The sequence below is a fragment of the Argentina anserina genome, chromosome 4 (assembly GCF_933775445.1).
Source record: "Argentina anserina chromosome 4, drPotAnse1.1, whole genome shotgun sequence".
NCBI lineage: Eukaryota > Viridiplantae > Streptophyta > Magnoliopsida > Rosales > Rosaceae > Argentina > Argentina anserina.
This window is the reverse complement of record NC_065875.1, coordinates 13,766,310-13,789,977: the sequence shown is the minus strand read 5'-3', so window position 1 is coordinate 13,789,977 and position 23,668 is coordinate 13,766,310. Positions and strand designations below refer to the sequence as shown.

The 23,668-nt window shown below is 36.8% G+C and overlaps 6 protein-coding genes across 8 annotated transcripts in view; 3 read left to right on the top strand and 3 right to left on the bottom strand.

The window, feature by feature from the left end:
- Positions 1-23,668, top strand: part of LOC126790341 (prefoldin subunit 2) — a 152,262-nt gene that overhangs the window by 88,462 nt on the left and 40,132 nt on the right.
- Positions 6,999-8,397, top strand: LOC126790331 (uncharacterized). Its single transcript, XM_050516524.1, has one exon. It carries the CDS (start codon positions 7,200-7,202, stop codon positions 8,286-8,288), a length of 1,089 nt encoding a protein of 362 aa, XP_050372481.1. The 5' UTR covers positions 6,999-7,199; the 3' UTR covers positions 8,289-8,397.
- LOC126790339 (ferredoxin C 1, chloroplastic) lies at positions 8,563-9,126 on the bottom strand. The gene has a single exon (XM_050516536.1). It carries the CDS (start codon positions 9,096-9,098, stop codon positions 8,646-8,648), a length of 453 nt encoding a protein of 150 aa, XP_050372493.1. The 5' UTR covers positions 9,099-9,126; the 3' UTR covers positions 8,563-8,645.
- Positions 9,597-23,668, bottom strand: part of LOC126790340 (uncharacterized) — a 130,330-nt gene continuing 116,258 nt past the window's right edge. The window contains exon 5 of the mRNA XM_050516538.1: positions 9,597-9,607. The gene's annotated coding sequence lies outside the window, so the exon portion shown is untranslated. The remainder of the gene's footprint in view (positions 9,608-23,668) is intronic.
- Positions 10,519-14,466, top strand: LOC126790332 (cysteine synthase). The gene is made up of 11 exons (XM_050516525.1): positions 10,519-10,598; positions 10,975-11,033; positions 11,121-11,230; positions 11,390-11,447; positions 11,804-12,067; positions 12,156-12,293; positions 12,405-12,456; positions 13,109-13,188; positions 13,595-13,654; positions 13,783-13,863; positions 14,105-14,466. The coding sequence occupies exons 2-11, from the start codon at positions 10,992-10,994 to the stop codon at positions 14,195-14,197; spliced, it is 978 nt and encodes a 325-aa protein (XP_050372482.1). The 5' UTR covers positions 10,519-10,598; positions 10,975-10,991; the 3' UTR covers positions 14,198-14,466.
- On the bottom strand, positions 14,573-22,017 carry LOC126790324 (SART-1 family protein DOT2). 3 transcript variants are annotated; one of them, XR_007671710.1, is made up of 14 exons: positions 21,869-22,014; positions 20,899-21,644; positions 20,176-20,317; positions 20,043-20,094; positions 19,230-19,343; positions 19,031-19,127; positions 18,804-18,870; positions 18,516-18,575; positions 17,495-18,107; positions 16,656-17,116; positions 16,007-16,227; positions 15,426-15,510; positions 14,933-15,115; positions 14,573-14,858 (listed from the first exon to the last, which is right to left on the bottom strand). XR_007671710.1 is itself a non-coding variant. In XM_050516518.1 (13 exons), exons 2-13 carry the CDS (start codon positions 21,627-21,629, stop codon positions 15,041-15,043), a joined length of 2,718 nt encoding a protein of 905 aa, XP_050372475.1. In that variant the 5' UTR covers positions 21,630-21,652; positions 21,869-22,017; the 3' UTR covers positions 14,573-15,040. The 3 variants fall into 3 exon arrangements, 2 of the variants coding, with proteins under 2 accessions (XP_050372475.1, XP_050372474.1); XM_050516518.1 differs by having other exon boundaries at positions 14,573-15,115; positions 20,899-21,652; positions 21,869-22,017; XM_050516517.1 differs by having other exon boundaries at positions 14,573-15,115.

Genomic DNA, 23,668 nt, shown 5'->3' with positions numbered 1-23,668 from the left:
AACTACTTTCTTCTGCTGCCTAGTTCTGAAACAAAACATGTTCGTTGTTATTGGCAGCTAATTTGTGCTGGTGTAGCCAACCTGGTTTTCTCAGTAGGAGTTGTCATCGTCAATGCCTCATCATGATTTGTTATTAACCATGAATCATATTCATAATCATAATCAGCAGGATAGGATTTTAGGAGTGCTTCTGTGCTGTATGTTATGCAATTAGGTTAGTATGTCGGATTCGAGCTTCATAAGAGGAGAAGGGCCTAGTACTCGATTGTGAACTATGTTCTCACTCCGAATATAGCACCATGGCTGGCATTCACCAACTCTGGCTCTTTCCATTTCCTCATCTTCTTCTCTTATACTCGATTGATGTGAGCATCTGCTTTAGAGAGGAACTGCAGTCTTTGCTTTCTTAACAAAGGTACCTATCTGTTACTTTCTGTGGTCATCGATCACGCCACTATGAACAAATACGACTTAGGCATAGAACACAACCCAGTACTTACATTTTCATTTCCAGTTTTGGTCGTCTTCAAGCCTACTTCCACTGACATGTTTGAAGCCCTGTTGATGTGGTTTCCTAGAGCGTTCAACTATGATCGCCCTTGACAAGGTCAAATATGAGCTAAAACTGGTGATTGGGGGTTAAGAAGAAGTCTGGAGCCTCGCCCACAAATCTAAAAGCTATTCAAGCTAGCTGTGTTGGAGGATCCAGAGCAGGGGCAAGTGACGTGAATTAAAGGTGGATATTAACTACTGAAATTTCTACGAGATGATAGGATGATGCATAGATGAGTGGATCATTGGCAAACAAGAAAATTATGGTGAAAATGCTCTTGTTACTTCTTAGTGGTAAGAAGAGGATGTGTTTTTCCGTCTCGCTTTGCAGCCAAGTCGATTCGTCGCATATTGCAACGATGATAATTGATCGATCAAATGAAGGAATAGATTTGATAGCTAAAAAGTTTAGCCTTTAGAATATGGGCTGAATTGATTTGACGATAAATAACTAATCAAAAACCTTACAGTTAGAAGAAGAAGATGAGAGATGAAGAGGTGATGATTAAAAATTTCCATCAGAAGAAATATATTCAACTAATAATAAACGTAAACAAATACATAGAGAAAGTACTTAGAACAATAGAGAGAATAAATACATAATCAAAAGTTGAATTGCTCCGTGTATTGAGAGGATTACAAGTACCACTAGTTAATCACAGTCCTGAGTGGATCATTATATCCCACTGATTTCATTATTACTTTATAGTCATTAGTTGATGGATCATAACTGATAGCACAAAAAAAACATATGTTTTTCCTTATCTATCTCAAGATATATCATATGGTGGCAGGAATCCCAGAAATTCGCAGTCTGTTTAAGTTCATACTGTTTATCATGGCTTGCCATGACTTGCACACACACTGATATCGCTTCAGTGCTTTCACCGACAGCCATGAAAATATGTTGCGAATTATATCTGGTTGGACGAATGAGTAGCCGCTAGTCTTTTTTTCAACGACTATAACATTTTGTCAATTCCTGTGTGTCCACATCAAGAAACCTACACAAATCACATCATAATAACCAAGAAACTAATAAGTAAACCAAACTAAATTAGAACAAAAACAACAATGGTTGAAATAAATTAAGTGCCACAAATAATTAAAAAAAAGTGTGTTGTGATGTTGTAATACAAAGTTGGCCAAATTATGTATAGTTTTTACTGAAAAGTATCATAACAGAAGTGTCACAAATCATAAAATATGTGTGAAGTGGTTTTACAAAACACTCACCCATTATTGTTTCTTTGATATATAGACTTTTGGTAAATCATAGATTCGGTGTTGTTGAAGCCTACATTGGACATTACATTGTCTAAACCATTTACATCTGCATCGATCTTTGCCTTCTAAGGTCAAAGAAGCATTCATGATTCTCTAAAACTTTGAAAGTAATTTGAGTGTACAAATAGTTCACACATATTTGGTCCAATTTATATAAAAATGAGGGCTCTAATATTGTAAAGTTAATTAATTTGAAAATAGGGATTTGTGCATGAATCTTATGCCACAAAGCTATGTGCTTTGTATCCGTCTTGATTTGTAAATAATTATAAAAGGACATATATCATATCTCCAAGTGAATAAATGAAAATTTAATGCTTAAATCATGAAAAGTAATTATATTGGATGAGAACAAAGTAATTCGTAATTCTTTTGGGTAAACATATTGGTACGAAGTAGTTTTTACCATACATATTTTATTAAAAGAGGGACTTAAGTAAATACAAGCATGCAACAATCATGGAACAATATGGTTGAGCTTTATCGTAATTTGTTTTTTAGAAAAATTGTAAAAGAAAGGTCCTAGCTAGGAAATAGTTACAATCATTAAAGGAATTGTTTAGGCTCAAGTTTAGGTCATTAGCTATAGGTTTCGTATGTGCTTATCATAAATGAAGACTTCTAGTCATATAGCTTTGGGTGTTGGTATTCGAGACAAACAAGATAGTCAACCCGCTTCTGATGTAAGGTTGTAATCAAGGCATAATTTAGTCAACAATACTAATAGCCCTTATGAAAAAGATATTAAGAGGAGCTATTAATGCACATCCTCCAGACCTCATGCAATGAATATATAATTTGCCAAAATTTCTAACTAAGAGAAGTTGATGTCCAGAACTATAGATTTTAGGGTTCAATTTCCGACTAACTGAATGAGTTTAGATTATTAATTATTTATAATATCTGTTGTCATCCGATAAATTAATCAACGAAATTACTATTTTTCTTTCTTCACACTCACTATTCACTCAAACTTTTCCCAATGAAGAATGAGGTACAATCGTCGCCCTTTTTCTTGATCAAACTTGGAACAAATATGAATAAGTTGAACAAATATAACTCTTAGTCTCAGAGAGAGAGAGAGAGAGAGAGAGAGAGAGAGAGAGAGAGAGAGAGAGAGAGAGAGAGAGAGAGAGAGAGAGAGATATGCAAATTATTTTGTAATTTTCAGAAATTTATTCATATTAGCTATTTAACCATAGTTAATAAAAGAGAACGTGTGATTTTCAATAAGATAAGAGGGTGGGTATCATGGTGGGCAGATAAGGGTGGTTGTCATATTTTCTTAACCACACAACAATCACAAACAATATTGTTAAGCCTAATCAGAAAATATTTTTAGTTCTATATATTCATACAAGAAATAGATTAATATAGATTGAATTTTATATAGAAACATATTATTAGATTTTAGCGCATCGATCTTATGGCAAGACACCATGTATGTTGAGTGACTTGAGTCAGAATTGTTAATAAATATAAAATTATAAATATCACATCTTGAAATATAATGGAAGATTTAATGTTGTTATAGAATATATATCACCAGAAAAAAAAATAGAAACAACATGAACATAGAAACAATGTGGTAACTCATAATTTTAAATAGAACATAGAGCACCAATCTCTCTCCTTTTCAAGGGTTTGAGACTACGAGCACATTGGAGAGAGTAGATGACTTTGTAATTTGTAGTTGTCGTCGACGTCGCATGCTCTGCAATATACGCAGTATTGAATAATAAATTACTTCTTGGGGCCATTAAACAATTGAAAGCATAAGCATTTGGAGTTCCTATGTACTACTAACATCCCCAAGTATTCTAATATTCCGGTCTTAGGTCTAAAAATCTAGGCTGCACGAAATCGGATACGGGTACGTGGAAGCGAAACGTTTAGAAACGCGGAAGCGTGTTTTTCAAAAATTTTAGGAAGCGGATACGTTTTGAAAACGTCGAAATAAAAAATAATCATAAATATATATAAATTATACAAAAAAAAATATAATAACAAATTTTTAGTTTAAGTAACTCAATATCTCAAATAAAAAAAAACATAAAAAAAAAACTTTATTTTTTGGAAACTCGCGTTTCCACCGCGTTTCCAAAACACATTTTTCTAGAAACACGTTTTCGAGCGTTTTCTGGCGTTTCCGGCACGTTTCCGGACGTTTCCGAGCGTTTCCGGAGTGGTTCCGCTTCGGAAACGGGAAACGTGGGTGTATGCACGTTTCCGTGCTTCTTAGCTAAAAATAGTTGTATGTCATCCTCAATCTATCTTTGTCTGAAAAGCTTCAACCATACTATCTTATCTTAAATTAATAATGAATTACTATCATATGTATCGACAACATAGTTTATAAAATTATCACATAATTTATTTGTATTTGATATTAGGCCAAAATATACAAAGAGATGCTTGACTTAAATAACACCCATGCAAGTCATGCTTACATACTAAAATAGACATATTCAAGACTCAAAAGTCTATAAAGACTTTAACCAGTCTTAAGTCTTTAGTAGATCATGATGTGAGTCTTTATTCCAGTATTACTTTATAGTTTTTAGTCGATTGAATATAACTGACACCATAAATTTTTTTCTATACTTCCCTTCAATTACATTCAACATAATACTATACACTATTTTCTGCTATGTTGAAAGGGATAATGGTTGACCTAATTAATCAAGTTGAGCTTGATACACTGACTACTGTATGGTATCATTTAAATAGCACCCGTACATGTTTGACATTCTAAAATTGAAATATTTGAGGCCTTTGTAAGTTGTCATAGCATTCTTCTCCAATGGAAGGACCTCAATTATAGTTTTAAGTGGATAACTACGTCCCGATGTTACTTATCATAAGTTTGATCAAATGAATTGCACTATTTAAGTAGCACACATGCAGGTCTTGCATACTTCATTATTCCCATGGGTCGGTATAATGTCTGATAGTGGTAATATTTGCTCAAACTTGTTTTCTGCCAAGTTGAAAGAAATAACAATCAAGCTCATGAAGCCATTTTCCAATGTAGACCTATAAAAAAATCCAATAGATTTTAGATGCATGTGGTAGAGATAGATATATAGAGAAATATAAATGGATGGATTTCATAAAAAAATTTGATTTTCCAAAAACTTCATACATAAATGAACCTATTAATAGCAGAGATGAAAAACATATTAAATGGGTAATCTAATCATTCTTCTATTTATCTTTATAGATGATGAATGATAAGTAATTAATAGCCTAAAAGTATAAGAAAATTCATATACAACTATATATGAAGTGGTTTTATAAAACATTACCACATTATTTTCCTACTGTACATTATTTTCCTGCTGTATAGACATCTGGTAAATCATAGATTTGATATTATTGAACCCTATAATAGAAATAATGCGCCCAACACCATATGCATCTTCGAATTCACACTCTTTGCCTTATAAGGCCAAAGAGACATTCATGATTCTCCACAACTATGAAATTAAAAATCTAATCTCTAATATGAGAATATAATCTTCTAAAGTTAATGACACTCATTTTGAAAACATGATTTAGTGCATGAATCTTATGCCACAATGCTAGGTGCATTGTACCTTGTGTTGATTTGTAAGTAAATATTAAACATATCCATCTCTATGGTAATAAATGAAAATTTAATGTTGATATCACGAAAAATGAAACATATTAGATAAATCATCATTATGTAGCCTTAATTGTCATTGTAATTACTATTTATTTCTATTCTAATCTTGACCCCTATATAAAGAGGATTATCAATGATATGAGTAGATTCATTCCATTTTCCCTACAACATCTTCTTCTTTTTCATCTTTTTTCTGAGCTTCATTTTCACCTGGGCTCGAGTCCAATCAAGCCAAGACTGGATCCGCCCCTGCTTAGGAAGACGCACGACTCACGGGTGGAGGAGAAATATGGCACCGCCACGCTATTGACACTTCCATGATGTGAAGTCTTCCAACACTACTGATCCCATCGTCCAATTGCAAATTTCTTCCAAGACGAGGATTACCTTGCGGTACTCAAACAGATGAAAACCGAGAGGCTGTCGCCGTGGCACTACACAAACCCTAGAGGGTTTGGTTTACTCGAGAGCAACCAAAAGATGCGGAGCTCTCGCTATATAGTGCTCAAGTAAATACAAACCTATGCTGCATGGAATCGGGTGCGGGTACGTGGAAGCGAAGCGTTTGGAAACGCAGAAGCGTTTTTTTTCCAAAAATTAAGGAAGCGGGTGCGTTTTGGAAGCGTTAAAATAATATATATATATATTATATATAATTTTTTTATATTTTAGTTTTTAATTATTTTATCTAGTATTAAAATAACTGGATAACTATTAATGACTTATTTTCTAACCCATGATTATCTTTAATTATAGTATTATTAAAACTTCATTTCAAAATTCAAACAAAACAATGTAGTGTGAAGGTGTTGGGCACGTGCAAGTCAAAAGAGACATCACTAGATGAAATTGATAAAAAAAAGTTCGTCTTCTCTCTGTCTCTGTCTCTCATATGGATTTTTTTTCATATCTCTCCACAACTCTCTGTCTTCTCTTTATATCTCTCTCTCATCTAGATTTTCCTGATATCTCTCCCCCTTATTTCTGACACATATTAGATTGATTGATGCTGATCATCTTTAACCGCTTAACGAAATAAATAAGAAGATGAGACGACAAGAAGAGTCTCAAGACATTGATTGATAAAATAGAGGTAGAGAAAGAATCACGCTTCCAATTTGGAAGTCAACGCTTCCGCCGCGCTTCTAATTTGGAAGCCAACGCTTCCGTCGCGCTTCTAATTTAGAAGTCAACGCTTCCGTCACGCTTCCAATTTGGAAGCCAACGCTTCCACCGCGCTTCCATATCCACCTTTTTCGGAATCGCGCTTCCCCGCGCTTCCGAATGCTTCCGTCGTGCTTTCCCGCGCTTCCGAGCGCTTCCGCTCCCGCTTCCAAAGCGGGAATCGGTCGTCCAACCAAGCTTCCGTGCTATGTAGATACAAACACACAACAATAATCATCGTCGTAATGGTAAAATATTTTAGAGTCAATATTTAAAGTTCTTCCTATAAAAGAAATAGGGGTTTCTAGTCTAGCTATTAGTCCGCTCTTCTTCAGTTTCCCGTTTGACCGGACAATGGCCTAGCTCCCCATGACAGCCGTGAACCCAGCTTAACTGAGAGCCTGTGTACTCTCTTTTAGAGAGAAACCTTCAGTGGGTTTTAGTCATTTTTGGACCGGTGTATCGGAAGACGAGGTTCATCAATGGATGGATTGGACGCACACCAACTGTTCGAGGAAATGCTCAGCTGAACACTCTAGCCTCAATAATGTTCTTAAGAAAAGGAATCAAATTCGCTTCGGCAGCATTTCCACATTTCATTTTAAAGGCTCCTAATTTTGGGGGCAAACCCACCTTCACAGTTCCCATTTTCGATCTTTCGGCACGAGTTGCGTACTACTCTAGCGGCTTTCGCCTCTCTCCTTTGTTTCCATCTGAATCGAAACCTCAGTCGGACAGTTATGATATTGAGCTTGTTGATGATGATGCATGGCGAGTTTCATCTGGTTTAGCGCTAGCAGATGAAGGAATGAAGAGTAATGCATTGGAAGAAAGTTGCTTATCGGATGAAGTGGTTGATGAGCCGGCTGATAGTTGCTCTCTACCTGCTGAGGGTGACCCTGATTTTGATGACATTGACAACTTGAGAGTTCGTGGCAGACTGTTCTTTAAGATTGACCGCGATTCCAAAGAGTATGAAGAGTACAGCTTCGATTTCCATCGTAGGAATAAGTCTTCGAAGAAGAAGGATGGTTCAAAGGAGAGTAAAAAGAATATGGTTGAGGCAAAGGAGAGTAAAAAGAAGAAGGTTGAGCCAAAGGAGAGTAAACAGAAGGTTAGTGGTTTAAAGGAAATCAAAAAAGACAACCCAATTCCTAAGCTTTCCGACAGAAGTGGGAAGCAGCGTAGAGTTGAGGACAGCTCTCGGGTTGGTGGGATGAATAGTACATGTGTTGAGAAGAAAAAGCTGAGGACTACGACTTATAATCAGCTCACCGGTCCTTTTCATGAGCCATTTTGCCTTGACGTTTACATATCCAAGGCTTCAGTTCGTGCCTGCATTGTTCACCGGTTCACCAGTAAGGTTGTTGCCGTGGCACATTCCATATCAAAGGACATGAAGTTCGACCTTGGTTCAACTAGAAATGCAGCTGCTTGTGCTGCTGTTGGCGAAGTTCTGGCTCAGAGGGCACTGGGCGATGATATACATGATGTGATTTACACACCAAGGAAAGGGGAGAGATTGGAGGGCAAACTTCAAATTGTAGTTCAGTCTCTGATTGATAATGGTGTTAATGTCAAGGTGAAGATCAAGCAAAGAACGGGGAAGAAATCGACTTCCTATTCTGCAACCTAGACACAGGTCGCTTGCTATTCTCAAGTCTATATATAGTAGTAATAGTACTAGTCATAGCGTCGATCATAGGTTTCATTGAAAATAATCATGTTGGTATGCTGTTTGCTCATTGCTGGATGTTTGGAGCTATCAAGTCGATGAAGTATTGCTTATGTGCATTCTACCAAATTATTGCACTTATCCTCTGTTTTGTCAAATCTTTTGAACCCTAACTGTGATCTTGTACCCCATCAACCAAAGCAGTTTACTTTGTAGCATTCAAATAATTTCACAAGTAATAAAGCAAAACACACAAGTTCTATTCAACAATCCATAACTCGATACAAACATGCCTCAGTTTCAAAAGAACCAAAATTTCTAGTCATTAGCTGTTGCTAATTGAAGTGAGAGCAGCTCCTCTTCCGGTATGGTCCGAATGTGACAATCCGATTTGGGATACGAAACACAGAGCAATGTATAACCACCCTCCACCACATCTTCACTCAGCATACCTTCACTCTGGTCCACCTCCCCGCCGAGAAGCTTAGCCGGGCAAGTCATGCACACCCCAAGCTTGCAGTCATGCGGCACAGACAATCCAGATTCCAATGCCTTCTCTAGTATGGTCTCATCTTCCTCCACTTCAAGCTCAGTGGACTTGCCCTCGTGCTCCACCACTACCTTGTACGACCGGACCACATTCCACTGCCGCCGTGTACGGTGTCGTGTCGGCCGGAGAGTCAGCTGAAAGGTTGAGGGCAGTTTGGTCGGGTGTGGCTGTTTTGGGTTGAGAGTGAAACATGAAGATGGAGTGAAGTAAAGGGCTGCCATTAATTTTCTGAGGTTGGAAATGAGAGACAAGTTTGTATGATATTGCCACTGGTAACTGGTTTATTGCTTCTGATAGGATAAGATTTTCGTTACCAAAGGAGGGTTATTTAACTTATTTTTACAAATTACACCATTTAGTGCAGTAATTAAGCAATTGCATTGCAAATTTACTACATGGGTTTAATTGGGGAAGACAGGATGTGGGCTAAAGATCGGAACTTTGTGATCAAATCCTAATCTTTCATAAAAAAAATTAGTGTTTCTGCACACATTATGCGTGTGCGAAAGTGCTGCCCATGCGCTTAAATTTTATTTTTTATAACTTGCATGTATTGATCAGAAGATAAAAATAATAGATGAAAACGCGTTCCGTCACTTCTTGGCCGGCGGTGCTGCAAAGATTTACACGAAGTTTAAGTTATGCATGTGAAATCAAGCAAACGACCCCACACAATAACCATTCAGTCATTGCCTAAAAGCAGTCAAAAATTAAGGTTCAAAATCCTCTACTTATCTTACACTGCTCATCAACCGAAACCAAACTGCTCATCAACAGAAACCAATTTTGTGAATGGTAATTGACAAAGCAGTAGGGTGGGATTGACTCACCCAACCTTGGCCATTTATCGCACTTTTGGCATTAAACAACCAACTTAGTGGGTTAAAGGATAATTGACAAAGATGTATTGCTTATGTTCATCACTCTCGCTCTTCTCTCCTCCCTTTCCCTTGAACACTGTTCAGAAATGCTGAGACAAACCTTATTGATGCCATCAACATTCACCACTAGATTTCAGAGCTATATATATAGCTAGGTTGATGGTAGACATTCACCGCTAGGTTTTTTTGCTATTTGTTTGGGGTAGAATTTTCAAGGCAAGGGCATTATCAGAATTGTGTAGAGAGCAGTTCATATTCCCTTTAGTCTGTTTGTTTAAATGGAATGTGAGAAAATGAAAATTATTTGATTTTATTTCCAGGCTCATATAATGGAATTTTTTTTATTAATTTCATATGAGTATTTGTTAGATATGAAACGTAAAACTTAGAATTATTTTGGTAAGTCATTAGAATGGAATATTTGATCAAAATTTTCATTAAAACTCATTTATAAGAAAATAAAATACAATCTAAAAGGAAATTAGTGTTTATCATTTGGAATGGAAATAAAATACCACCCCTACGTAGAAAATTCATTTAAGGTTTTAAGAGTGAGTCAATTTCCAGTCAAATCATTTTTTAAAATTTTCATTCCAATATCAAATAACAACCAAATAACACCTATAATGAATTTTATTTTCATAACATAATTTTCTGTTAACCAAATGGGCCTTAATTAATACCGATGTAACCGAACCTCAAAACAGAGCAGGTTCAAGAATACCAGAAATAAAAATTAAAACTATGACGTCATATTTCAGAGCCATATATATAGCTGGGTTGGCGGCTCCGTTGATCCGAGATTTTATCAGCTGGAACTGATTGACTGACAGTGTGAAGGTGATTTTTTTTTGCTTAAGTTTCTAAGTCCTACTTGTAAGAATCAGACTTTCATAGGTTCAGTACTCTTTCGAAGTTTATTTATTTCTGGGTTTTTCATGGATGAAATTGATTGATTTTAATTATTAATCAAATAACGAATGTAAGAAAAGAATTGAAATTGAAGGGAATATTCGTAAATCTTTTATCCCAATTAGCTTTTATCAGTAAGGTTGCTGCCTAAATTTATGTTAAACTGGATACTTTTAAGAATGGGATCTTTTTCAATTTGTTATTTGAAGAAATGGGGTTTTCTGTAATGCTTATTATGAATTTTTTTTGATAAGGAATGTCTGTTATGAATTGATGAGTATGTATTTCTGTGTTTTGTTTGCAGTAATTTGGAAAGGGAAAATGGCAGTGGAGAAGGCTGGTATAGCTAAAGATGTTACTGAAGTATGTTTCAGCTAGTTATTTGCAACTTGTATCATGGCTGAGTGATTTTGGTTATAAGGCTAATAAGTCCTGTGTTATTGTGTTTAGTTGATTGGGAAAACCCCATTGGTATATCTGAATCATATTGTGGATGGTTGTGTTGCTCGAATTGCTGCCAAATTGGAAATGATGGAGCCCTGTTCTAGTGTGAAAGACAGGTATATGCCTGCTATTGTTGTATGTCTGTTTATACTTTAAAGGGTGTTTTTGTTTTTCTCTATGCTCGCTCATTTTTGGGGAAGCAATGTCTAGAAAATGTGGTTTCTTCATTCACGATTGCTGACTCTGTCGATTTATAAAGTCGTTTTATAATGCAGGATTGGGTATAGTATGATTGCAGATGCTGAGGCAAAGGGCCTTATCACACCTGGGCAGGTTGGTCTTTGATAGATAAACTTAATTGATAGTAATGTTATGTTCTTGGAATAATGAAGCAACTAGAGCATCTGCATTCTCTGCCTGGTTTTTCCTACCATCATGCTTCTTTATCAGCTACTGATGAAGAAGAAGCTCTAACTATCCATTATTATGGCTGAAAACATCAATGATGTGTTATTTGTGAAGAAATTTTGCATAAAAAGTGTTGAATATTGCAAATCCTTATGATGTTTGAATCTTGAGCATCTGAAGCATTTGTTTCAACATAAAGGGTGATCTAAGATTGATGCTTGATGGAGATTATGAGCTGACAATCGTTATTTCTTTTGCATGCGGTTGTTGATCTGCTCAAGAGTGTCCTGATTGAACCAACTAGTGGTAATACTGGCATAGGTCTAGCTTTCATGGCAGCAGCCAAACAGTACAGGCTTATCATAACAATGCCTGCTTCAATGAGTCTTGAGAGAAGAATCATCCTCCGAGCATTTGGAGCTGAGTTGGTTCTCACAGACCCTGCAAAGGGCATGAAAGGGGCTGTTCAGAAGGCTGAGGAGATATCAGCCAAGACACCTAATGCTTACATACTTCAGCAGTTTGAGAATCCTGCCAACCCTAAGGTATGGTAGTAACTTATTTTCAGGGTTTATAGCTATTGCAACTTCCAAAACAGAAAGAGGTATCATATGTTTGGGAAATTTCTTGTAGGTACATTATGAAACCACTGGACCAGAGATATGGGAAGGCACTGGAGGAAAAGTAGATGCTTTTGTTTCTGGGATAGGTACAGGTGGAACTATAACTGGTGCAGGGAAATATCTTAAAGAGAAGAACCCTAATGTAAAGGTCAGCTTAATTGTAAAGGATGAATTAACTTCTTTTGAAGCAGACCAAAACAATAGCCTGTAACTTTTGTATTGGTGCTCAGTCATTGATTTTTGCTTCTTTATGTGCTAGCTGTATGGTGTGGAACCAGTTGAGAGTTCTGTCCTAACTGGAGGAAAACCTGGTGAGCTATATACTATTGCTTCTCTAATATCTTTTGCATAATCTGGAGCCTTGATTCTGAATACCACCATTCCCAATTATTTATGACATGCTAATTTTTCGTTGATGCACCGATAAGTTTAATTTTGAATGAACACCATAGAGTGGATGATTTGAAATGATATTTCTGGCACTATGCATCAATTAACAGACTAAGAAATATACATAATGATATGCAAAAGAAGTTCCTAGAATTTTTTTCAGTGTTAGGTCTCATACCAATCTCAGATGACGTGTAGCATACATGGGAGTTGTTCGAAGGAATGAGGAGTTACTGCTCTGATCTAACAATCTTCTGCTTAATTTTTGTTGCTGAGACATTATTTCTTTAGACTGTAGCATTTAGATGTTAGCTGGCTGCTGATTTATAGTCCTATTAGATCCAAGCTTGGATACACAATTTTCTCTATATTCTTCCCAAATAGTTTGACTTTTTTAAAACGTGTGTATACATTCATTTAGCTTCATATGAACAATTCTCAGCTAAGTCTTATACCGTGCATATTTCTGTTTAATCCAACATGAAAATTTAAATGCTGCTGCACTTAAAATAAAAGACAGCAGTTTAAAATTTGATACGCTGCTGATGTTTACGTGCTGGTCGTAATGTAAAGGTCCACACAAGATCCAAGGAATAGGTGCTGGTTTTATCCCAGGTGTCTTGGAAGTCAATCTCATTGATGAAGTCATTCAAGTAAGTCTCAAAAGGTTTCTGATAGCTCCATGCTTTTTTAAGTGCATGCTGTATTTCAGTTTAGTCATTCCATTTTATGTGATGTGAAGTAAATACGGGCCTATTTTTCTACTAAATAACTCACCACACGAAAAAAAGAGAGGAACATAAACAGTTTGTGATCATATTTGCATGCTTATATTCTGTGTTTTAAGAACTGTTGTACACATCATTATGCATCATTAGCAGGTTTGAAGAACGTTTTACAACTCCATTATGAAGACTAACGTTGTTACGGCTTGAGATACATGACCTCAGAGGTTGATCAGGGCATGGCTATGCTATTCCTCAGACTACGAGAGTGACTTATAGTATACACCGAAACTTCTTCAGTGCTTTTTGTTTACCAAGCTGACATGTGTTGCAGGTATCAAGTGATGAAGCAATTGAAACTGCAAAGTTTCTTGCAACAAAAGAAGGTCTGCTTGTAAGTTCCTGACCTATAAACATTGAAGACCTTTGGCGCCATTGCTGTATACAAGTAGTGTAATTGAGAATTTCTAACCTTTTACGGACTTCTTATTGCACTTACACAAGTGAGGTCTCATGTTCCAGGTGGGAATATCATCTGGTGCCGCCGCCGCAGCAGCAATTAGGATTGCAAAGAGACCAGAGAATGCTGGAAAGCTCATTGTTGTAAGTTGGATAGACCTTATAACATTTTTCAAATAGCATTACCTCATCTAACAGAGATTCTCTAAGCATAATGTTTCCCACACAAACTCTAACCCCTTGAACAATGTGTTCTTGGGGAACTTATGACTAAAAGTCTAAAATATGCATGACATTCATATCGTCCTCTTCCTCTGAATGAACACAAATCAATGCCTTTTTGTTCGACTGCTAATTGCTTTCTATTTACATGAATACATTGTAGGTGGTTTTCCCAAGCTTTGGGGAGAGATACCTCTCCTCTGTGCTGTTTGAATCAGTAAGAATGGAAGCTGAAAGCATGACCTTTGAGACATAAATCTCACTCTGGTCTGTTGCTACAAATTTTGACCAGTGAATCTCAACTCACCATGTTTTGAGCTTTGAGCCCCGCTGTCACTGGATTTTACGGCTTGTTCATTAATGTGACGTGAATCTGAAATGATCCCTACTTCGGTGCATGTTGGACCCTCATTTCTTTTTACGGAATAAAAATCAAGTCAATTAGATTTATAGGAGATCTCAGACTCAGACACAATTTTGACTCCATGTTTGAAATCCTAATGTTCAACTCCGATATATTGCTTCTATTGCGATGTATGACCTGGTAGGCTGGTACAATTAGAAGTTTAGAACAGAAGGTAAACAAGAGGATGAGTATAGCTGAAAAAAGAAAGAGATGGCACTGACCAGCTGAGATGAAACTGTAATGTATAATGATAATGTACCCATCGGTCACAAATACTTCTCTTAGCACCAACTATGTATACATAGAAATAGCAGGAGGCACAAACAATCAGGCCACCACATTCATTGATGGCTATACTAATTCACACCCGCTATGTAGAGTCGTAACCAGAGACAGACTTCAGTCTTCAGACGTCAATACTCGAGCTGTTAGTCGGAAGAATGACTCACAACCCGAGATGAAATGAAATTCTTGGACGGGTAATAGAATAACCCTGCTCAACAATAGTTTTCTGTGGACTAAGAGTATCAGAAAGTGAAACCAGCATCTATTTTTTATTCTACTGACAAACACTCTGAAACCTACCTTCGGTTTTTCTCCATAGCCCTTTTGTCAAAAGCTTATTTACAGTCAGTTTTTTGAGAAAACCCAAGCCAACAAACCTCAGCAACTTGCTCTTTACTCGTGAACTTTTCAAGTTTTTGGCTTCTTTGGTGTGCCAGAACTTGCCGAGTCATCTTTGCGCTTTATCCCCAGAAAATGTTCGACCTGTAAAAATAACAGAAAGTCAATTATATTTGTCAAGAAGTAGAAGTCCCGCAACAGTTCTTGACGAGAATTAAGCACAATACATGCATATGAACATTTCACTGTTTCAGGATGATTAGAAGATAAAAAGGTACATCTAACAGAATAATACACAAGCCCTCAGAAAGTGAAGTTTCTATATTTATTCCCAAAACAATGATTAAAGGGGTAACAGGTTCGGCAGACATTTTTTTCAACAAAAAAAAAATCAATCAATTAATGTCTATGCATATCATGAAATTATGTCAAGGGGATTTGATAGTCAACTCACCTTTCTGTCACCAAGCATGGGCGTCAAGCCCCCTGGAAGATCCTTCTCCACAGTAGCAAAACCACTTCTAGGATCGCTAGTTTGCCTGACAACATGAGAATAAATGAGGGAAACGGCAAGAAAGTTGATAATATTTCAGATGAATCATGCAAAAGTTGAAAAAGGAAAGCCTATAACACACGTTCATGTTTATTATAATCCAAATCAAGACATGGATGTCTCAATACATTTGATATTATCATCAGTACTATAAAACTATCAGTCATTTATTTTCATTATACCATTAGCATCAGTATACGAACAAATCTAGCTAACAATGAGCCTGCAAAGATATCCAAAATTCCAAATCAAGTTAAGCAATGCTGTAGAGAACTACACTCAAAGCCTAACTCGGTAAATGTTCTGCAAAATTGCTCAAGTAAAAATACAGACTTTTCAAATTCTATAGCCCATTCCCTATGTAGTCGTGTGAAAATGAAATACCATGCAACACTACTTACACACCCCTCCCCTAATACCCTCGGTTGTGCCTCCAACCTTCAAATGAAACGACTAAATGAAATAAAGTGAAAAATGCATACCCTGGTTTAACATGGCCACTGAGAACAATATAGGGTGTCTGTGACTGAGCTTGAGCTTCTATCATCCTCTCCACAGAAAATGATGGTGTATCTGAACTCTTCATCTGCTTCAACTTGAGTTCTTCTTGGTATTGCTTCATGCGCTTTTCTTGCTTCATTTTTCCAGGACCCTTCCCATGAAATTTATGAGATAGTACCCGAAAGGCTTCCTTTGGTGTCATCTGGTAAAAAAAAAAAAAAAGGAAAAGTCAGCAGAGCAATAACAATACAAGATCAGGTGATGATGCAAGCATATATATTATTTCATGCCTAGCAGCTTTGAGGAAATACACTGTCAAACCTAATTTTCACTCTGGAATAACACAAGAAAGTTTGATTGATCATATATTATATAAGTCACTGAATAAGCAAAATACAAAATAATATAAGACCAAGAAAAACTCCAAACCCACTTCACAGACCCTGACTAGAAATCAAGGTCCTCTTGCTATAAAGTCCTACAAGGACTTGGAGAAACCACACTTCCCCTAAAAGTTAGTCCATTGAACAAACACAAATCTAACGGTGGCTACAATAATGACCACATGCACTAATGTCAAATGATGTGAACAGAGCAATATTATAATAGGGATTAGACAAGAGTACTTACAGTTCGCCCAAATTCGTCAGTTCTCTCAATGTGAATATCCTTTTCCTGATAGTCTTTAGGTGGACGCATCTCCTTTTGATGGCCTGATGAACGAGTATCCTTTTGTTCATCCTTTCTCCGACGCATATGGGTCATTGGCTCCTCATCATCATCTACAATGCCTAAAAGTTTGCTCTTCTTCTTGTCCATGTTTCTACCACCCCATTCAATACCTTCTTTGAGATTACCTCGCTCCTTAAGAAGCTTCAGAACACCTGACAAGCCTTTCCCAACTGCCACTTCATGGATAGTTTCATCTGGAACTATCTCCTCCTTATCATCGATAGTAGATTGTGCTTTGTTCTCTTCAATTTCATTAACTTCACTCCAACCACTAGGCTCGCCCATTTCTACTTCAACAGAAGCCTTGGGTTCGTCGTCTTCTTGCATAAACACATCTTCACTTTCAGGATTGTGGGATTCTGAACAGAAAAGAGAACAGGTCAATTTTTTATAAACCATATAACAAATTAAACATGCATAAGACATCTGGCAGCAAGAGGAAGTAAAAGTTAGAACAGTGTGAAAGAAGTACACAAAAGTAATAATCAAATTGAAATTCAAAAAGCAGAAAAAGCAACATTACAGCCCATAATGAGAGAATGGTGACTGCTAAAGTGCTAATCCTGTATGATATGAAACATGAAAACAGCCACCAACTAGCAATAAGTCACTGGTGAGAGAATGTCAAATCATGCTTAGACTGGTAGAGAGGAATCACAAACACGACCAATTTGAAAACTTACTCATATTAGTCTAAGATAGCTGATAAAACAGAAAAATAACATCGAAGAAAATACCTTCATCAAGCTGTAGGCCCAAGACAAATTCTTCCATCTCTGTGAATACAACCTTGTTTTCCTGTGACTGTCCAATAGACGAAAATTGATCATCAGTTGTGCTGCTTGCAGCTGCAGCGGCAACGCGGGCAATGGCCGTTGGACCAGAAACCATTTCCTCCTGTTTCTTCTTTAGAGCTATTTTCCTTGATCTCTCCAAGGCTTTATCAATTTCATCATAATCATCAGCAAAGTAAGGAGTGTCATCTTCCTCTGCCTTAACAGAAAGAATGTCCTGTCGCAATGCTCTAGATGCCTCATTTGCTTTATCTTTTGCTAACTGGAATGCACTATTTCTCTTCTCGACTTCCAATCTTTCTTGCTCCTCTCTAGTGGCCTGCCTCCTTCCATCCTTCCTGGAACCACGGTCTGCGGCACCCAGCCCTGCAGAGACAGCTTCTGCTTCAAGGGCATCAAGATCTAGCTTCTCTTTCTTCCTAAAGGTTTTCTTTTTCTTAGTTTTTTTTAATTGTAGCATTTCTTCATTCGTATAGTAGTCGGATGTGATCTTCCCAGACATGTTGAGATCTTCAGAGCGAATTTTCAAGGACCCACCCTGTAGCCGCATACGGAGCTAGAAAAAATGAATGATATCATGATTATTCTTTGTTGGTATGAGATCACAAAATATAAAACTAAACAAATCCATGCACCAATGAAACTTTTTTTTTTGGGGTGGGGGAGGAAATAATACTCGAGAGAATACCAACTAAATCTATAAAAGTCCACGCAAATTGGAGTATAAAATTAAACATATCCATGCACCAACGAAGCAAAAAAAGCAAGAAACATAACACCTGAGAATAGCATCTAAGTTGCTTAGCAACGTGCCCTTTAGACAAATCATGGAAATTGGAGTTTAATATTAAACAATTCATGAATGAATGAAACAAAAAGCGACGGACAATACAAAAAAAAGTGCTCTTTAATCATACTCTAAATTTTATTAACCACCATATTTGCAATAGAAATAAAATTGTACCTCTTCGAGTTTCTTCTCTGCTTCACCAGTAAGACGTCCTCTAGCATCTAGTGTTAGCCCCTGAAAAGAAACACATATTCACGTAATCAAACCAATAGCAGCGTCCAACAAACAACATTTCAATAGTGTATACAAAGGAGTGAAATTTCAAACCCCACAGCCCATGCACGACCATAGGAGAAATTGATGGAGGGGATTTGGTTTTTTAAAATAGGGTGCCAATGTTTTAGGATTTATAACTCGGCCGCAGAAACTAAAAGTGGGGAGCAACAGACAAGAAATACAGACCTCATCTACAGCAGGATCATCATATTGTGGAAGCATTTTCTTCTCTAAAGTAGGATCATCGTTAAACCTGACATACACAACAATACATAGAAACACTTAATAAACACCAGCAAGGTAAGAAAATATTTGAGAAAAAAGAGTTAGTTAATTAAGCACAGGACAATATCAAACACTAAATGTGTTCATATCTGCATAATTAGTAATATAGCAGGCTATGGCCAACATACTTATCAGCATAAATTCCTGTTTTCTTCTTCGCTGCCTTGTAGGCGTCATCTCGTTGCTTCTGCTCGCCGAGTTCCACGTTCTCAAGCATATCAACATCTGTTGCATTATACATAAAAACCTTAATAAATAAAAATATGTGATGCTTATAAGGGGCACCGTGCCCTAAAAAATATACAAAGTAATGGCAAGCTAGTTTACCTTCATTAATATCACCATCAGCAAGAATATTCTGATCTTTAAGTGTTAAAACAACTGCCCCACCTTCTATCACTTTATCAATGCCATGAAGAACTTTAACCCCATCTAAATTATCTGCAAACACATGTTGAGCAACATGAGAATCACGAAACCCAAAAAAACATCATAACAATTATTCAGCGTCTTTGTTGACTGCAAAACCAATTATTAAGCATCTTTTGTCAACTGTAAATTCAAATGAAATTTTCCCCATTCCTCGACGCCCTCCCCCCTCAGTAAAACATCTTATCATTTATTCAGGACATCTATCTCTAGTCTCGTATTTTACGGTTTCAAGGATGGTATTTTGTCAGTTTGACGTCCATAACTCAGAGAAAGTAGACTAAATTGAGGATGAAATACTACTCTTAAAGCCTCTATTGCTGTCTTTTCCATGTATTCTCCTCTTCTTACACCCTAACATGCCTTCTCTTTAAGATATGTCTTTTCCATGTATTCTCCTCTTTAAGATCATTCTTGTAGATCAAAAATTGACAGCAATTTTGGGTCCCACAACTTAATAATTACTAGACACATACCTAAGTACTATTTCAAGTGAAGCAATTATATACGGTTAATGATTGGACATAAATTTAAATAAATAAAAAACCAACACTATAAGACTACAGTCTACATATTCATTACATCTTTAATATAGCCCTGCCTGTATGCTCAAACATAATAAGACACTAAAATACTGTTAAAACTAGCCATCAATCAACTAGCTGCTATTAAGCAAATTTAAATAATCTTCAAGATAGGAAGAAATCTTACGAGCCATAACGTGATTTGCATTCTCGTCATCACTTTCTTCGCCAACATTGTCCTGATAAAATACAAAATGTTCATGGTAATGTTAAAAGCAACTGACTGTTGAAAATGATACCATAAATAGTATCCAACTGACCTGTTCCTCAAATATTTTTGAAAGCTGCAGAGCTTTCTCTTTTTCAGCATTCCTTTTCTCCTCGAGCTTACGACTCCGATTAACCCATGCTAAAACCTCAGGAATGTCTTCAGTTTTCTTCTTTAACCTCTCTTCCTTTGTTCTGAACAAAAAGCCAAACCATCAGAAATGGTCATGTAATTCATCAATTGTCCTAAAAGTAAATGTTCCATACAGCTATGTACACTATACAAGGACATTATTATGTAACAAAATCTACTTTTAACATGCATTGTTGAGTGTTCAAACCCTAAACTATAGCAAATGACATTTGCGTCCACCACGGGCCAACTTTGCAACTAGGAGTTAAAAAAAATCAATGCCAGTTGCTTCCCAGTAGAACAATGTTCAAATGAAGCAACTATCTCTCTCTTCAACTTAATTTTAAACCATCCAAATTATGTAACTAAAAAAATAAAGGAAACAAAGGATGATATCTATATGAAATTTGTACAAAACTAGCACATTTTTTTTCCCACAATTTACCTTTCAACAATATCATGTAAGCATATCATTCATATAGTATTTCAACTACAAATTCAGACTTTCTGTGGGTTCAAATTAAACACCACACAATATAAATCCACATTTCACATTAGCATAATCAAATTAGACATATATTCAGTGCCATACAAAAGAACATAAGGTAATCAATATATATCTTGATAAGATAAATGTACTTACTTCAAGATGCGTTCCTCAAGCTCGGATGCTGACAGATGTGCTCCACCAGACAAAGGCTCGGAATTCTGTTCATATGAAGCATTATGGGAGATCTTATCCATGTTATCATCATCACTAAGCTTAGTACTGTCATCTATTTCCCCAATCTTGTTCGACTCATAAGCATTCACACTTCTCTTACTCTGTCTACCTCTTGACATCTCCTTATCTTGATCCGCCTCCCTCTCCTTTTCCCTATGTTTATCTTTCCCCTTCTCCCTATCTGTATCCCTCACGCTTTCCTTCCCCTTCTCTCTATCTTTCTGTTTTTCTCTCTCCTTTTCTTTTCCCCTGTCTCTTTCCCTATCCTTAGTCTTCTCTTTCGCCCTCTCCTTATCCCGTCCCTTTTCACCATCCTTCTCTACCTCCCTTTCCTTCCCTCGATCCTTTCTGTCTCGATCATACTCCCTCTCCCTCACCTTACTGTCTCTACTCCTATCCTTATACCGCTCGTCTCCATCATCCTTCCTTCTGTCCTTAGATTCTTTCTCCCTATCCTTGGCGACATCGTCGCCGCCGCTTCTCCTCAACCTGTCCCGGTCTTTACTTCTACCATCCTTCTCCTCCCCTCGGCTACTCTTCTTCCTATCCTTGCTCCTATGCCTGCTCCCATTCTCCTCTAAATCATCAGAAACCGGCGAGTCGTCTCGATCATATCTCTCCTCACGCTGCTCATACCTCTCCACATCCATTCTCAACACTCAAAACTACAAAACTCCAAACCTACAATTAGTAAAACAAAACAACCCAAGCATATAGCGAATTTGACAAGCTGATTATCCCGAAGCATCAAATTGCGACTGTTATACTTCAATTTTTCGAGAACAAACCACAACAGTATTAAAAATAGAACACATTGAAGGATTCGAAACCCTAATCAGCTAAGAACAAAAGGAAAAATCAAAGGAGAAGCTGATTCAGTGATACGTACCTTACGACGGATTTCGGTGTCACTGTAAGCGATGCTTGAATGGGAATTTTGCAGGTTCGACTGGAGATTGATTGGGTGCCCTAAATTGGGGACGACAGATTTATGGGCTCGAACAAGGTTTTGAAGCTTTTTAACGGAGTCTCAAGTCCTCGACTCTTTTTAACCGTGTGAAGTGTCTCACCGTCTTAATATTTTAAATATAAATATAAATATAAATTATTATTCCTTCCCATTGGCAAATGGAAGTTTGTGAGTTCGAATAACAACACAACTACTAAGTTGTTTGATTTGAAAGAAAAAGAGCAAGAAATCTGTTTTAAGAGTGATAATGTAAAAAAAAAAATTGTCGGAAATTTGAATTGAATTAGATATGTAACAAAGGAGGGTTGAATTTTGAGTTATGGAAATATGGCATGTGAATCCGGTTGATCTGTGTCGTCATAACTCGAGTTAGAGTAGAGAGGTTGTAACATGCGGATTCATAGATGTGTTATGTGGTTCGATGGCGGCATTCTAGTGGCTTTGTTTTTGGTCGTGGAGAGGGGATTTAAAGTGGCAAAAATTTTGTTGGTAGTGTCGGTACTAAGAATTTATGTGCCATCATTAACAAAAAAAAATTATGTGCCATCGGAAACCTGGGTATAATGGTCCAGCGGCGAATATGTACATGGCATGGACTTATCAAGAGGTCGGCGTGGGAAACATGGTGACTGGTGAATGGCGGCATGGTAATAATAATTGGGGTGCCCTTAAGAGCATCTGCACCGGTAAGCAAACGGAGAAGAGGTGCTCGAGCATGAGGTGGGACCATTTGGGTTTGCTCAAGCAAACACAGATCGTAGCTTGCAGCGGCAATAATGGAGGTTTGACTTGCTCGTCCAGTCAACCTTCCGGTTTCGCTCCATCTTCCGCTTAACCAAACTTTGTTCGGCCTTTCGCTCAACCAAATGGTGGAGCCCACAACACATGGGTGACATCTTTTTTTCTTCTGTCAGCTAGTAAAAAGTGAAACAAATTACGGACCAATGATGCGATGACATGTGACATTCAAACTCCAACAATTTAATAGATCTTTGCCTTCCATTTGAATCAGAAATTTTGAACGAACGGTCAGAATTCATAGACAACGGCTACTATTTGATCAAAACGGAAATAAACCAAAAAAATAGTAAAAAATCCACAAAACTCTCCCAAAAATTTGTCTATAAATTCTACTTCAATTTTAGATCAACTCACACCAATTTTTGCACAACAAATTTCACATCTTTCTCCATCTCCTCTCTCATTTGGTTTAACATTTTATTTCCAAAACAATGGGCTCTCATTGGCTTCCTTCTGAAGATTTACAAAATGTGTATCTCTTTTATTTTTCATAGCATTGATGAATACGACTGTAACAAACAAAAAAGAGATAAATTGTGGGAGACAATTCATGCCGATTATATGTAAAATTGGGTGCTAGCACCGGGTGAGAAATCTCCAAAGGAGCTGAGGACCCAAATCACGCTCGATTCTCACTACAACAAGTTCAAGTTACTCTTGCAAAAATGGGGCGAATGTTTGGCGGCGGCACGGCAACGTGTAGCTAAGCAGCACTTCGTTAATGGATGAAGTAAATTTACATTGTTTTATCATATATTATAATTTTTATTCGATTATATATAATTAAATTATGTAATTTATATATCTAATTTATTTAAATATGTTACATTATTTTTTAATATATCTAATTTGGTTACATTATTTTTTTTATCCAATTTGTTTAAATTATGTAATTAAATATGTATCTAATATAAGTTT

Bases quoted from the DNA above. Each gene is read 5' to 3' on its own strand.
- LOC126790339 (XM_050516536.1), bottom strand. From the start codon at position 9,098: ATGGCAGCCCTTTACTTCACTCCATCTTCATGTTTCACTCTCAACCCA.
- LOC126790331 (XM_050516524.1), top strand. From the start codon at position 7,200: ATGTTCTTAAGAAAAGGAATCAAATTCGCTTCGGCAGCATTTCCACAT.
- LOC126790324 (XM_050516518.1), bottom strand. From the start codon at position 21,629: ATGGATGTGGAGAGGTATGAGCAGCGTGAGGAGAGATATGATCGAGAC. The intron at 20,318-20,898 runs GTAAGTACATTT...CTTTTTGTTCAG, and splicing joins CTTGAGGAACGCATCTTGAA to AACAAAGGAAGAGAGGTTAA. The intron at 19,128-19,229 runs GTAAACTAGCTT...ATAATGCAACAG, and splicing joins TGATGGTGATATTAATGAAG to ATGTTGATATGCTTGAGAAC.
- LOC126790332 (XM_050516525.1), top strand. From the start codon at position 10,992: ATGGCAGTGGAGAAGGCTGGTATAGCTAAAGATGTTACTGAA. The intron at 12,294-12,404 runs GTCAGCTTAATT...TTTATGTGCTAG, and splicing joins AGAAGAACCCTAATGTAAAG to CTGTATGGTGTGGAACCAGT. The intron at 13,189-13,594 runs GTAAGTCTCAAA...CATGTGTTGCAG, and splicing joins TCATTGATGAAGTCATTCAA to GTATCAAGTGATGAAGCAAT.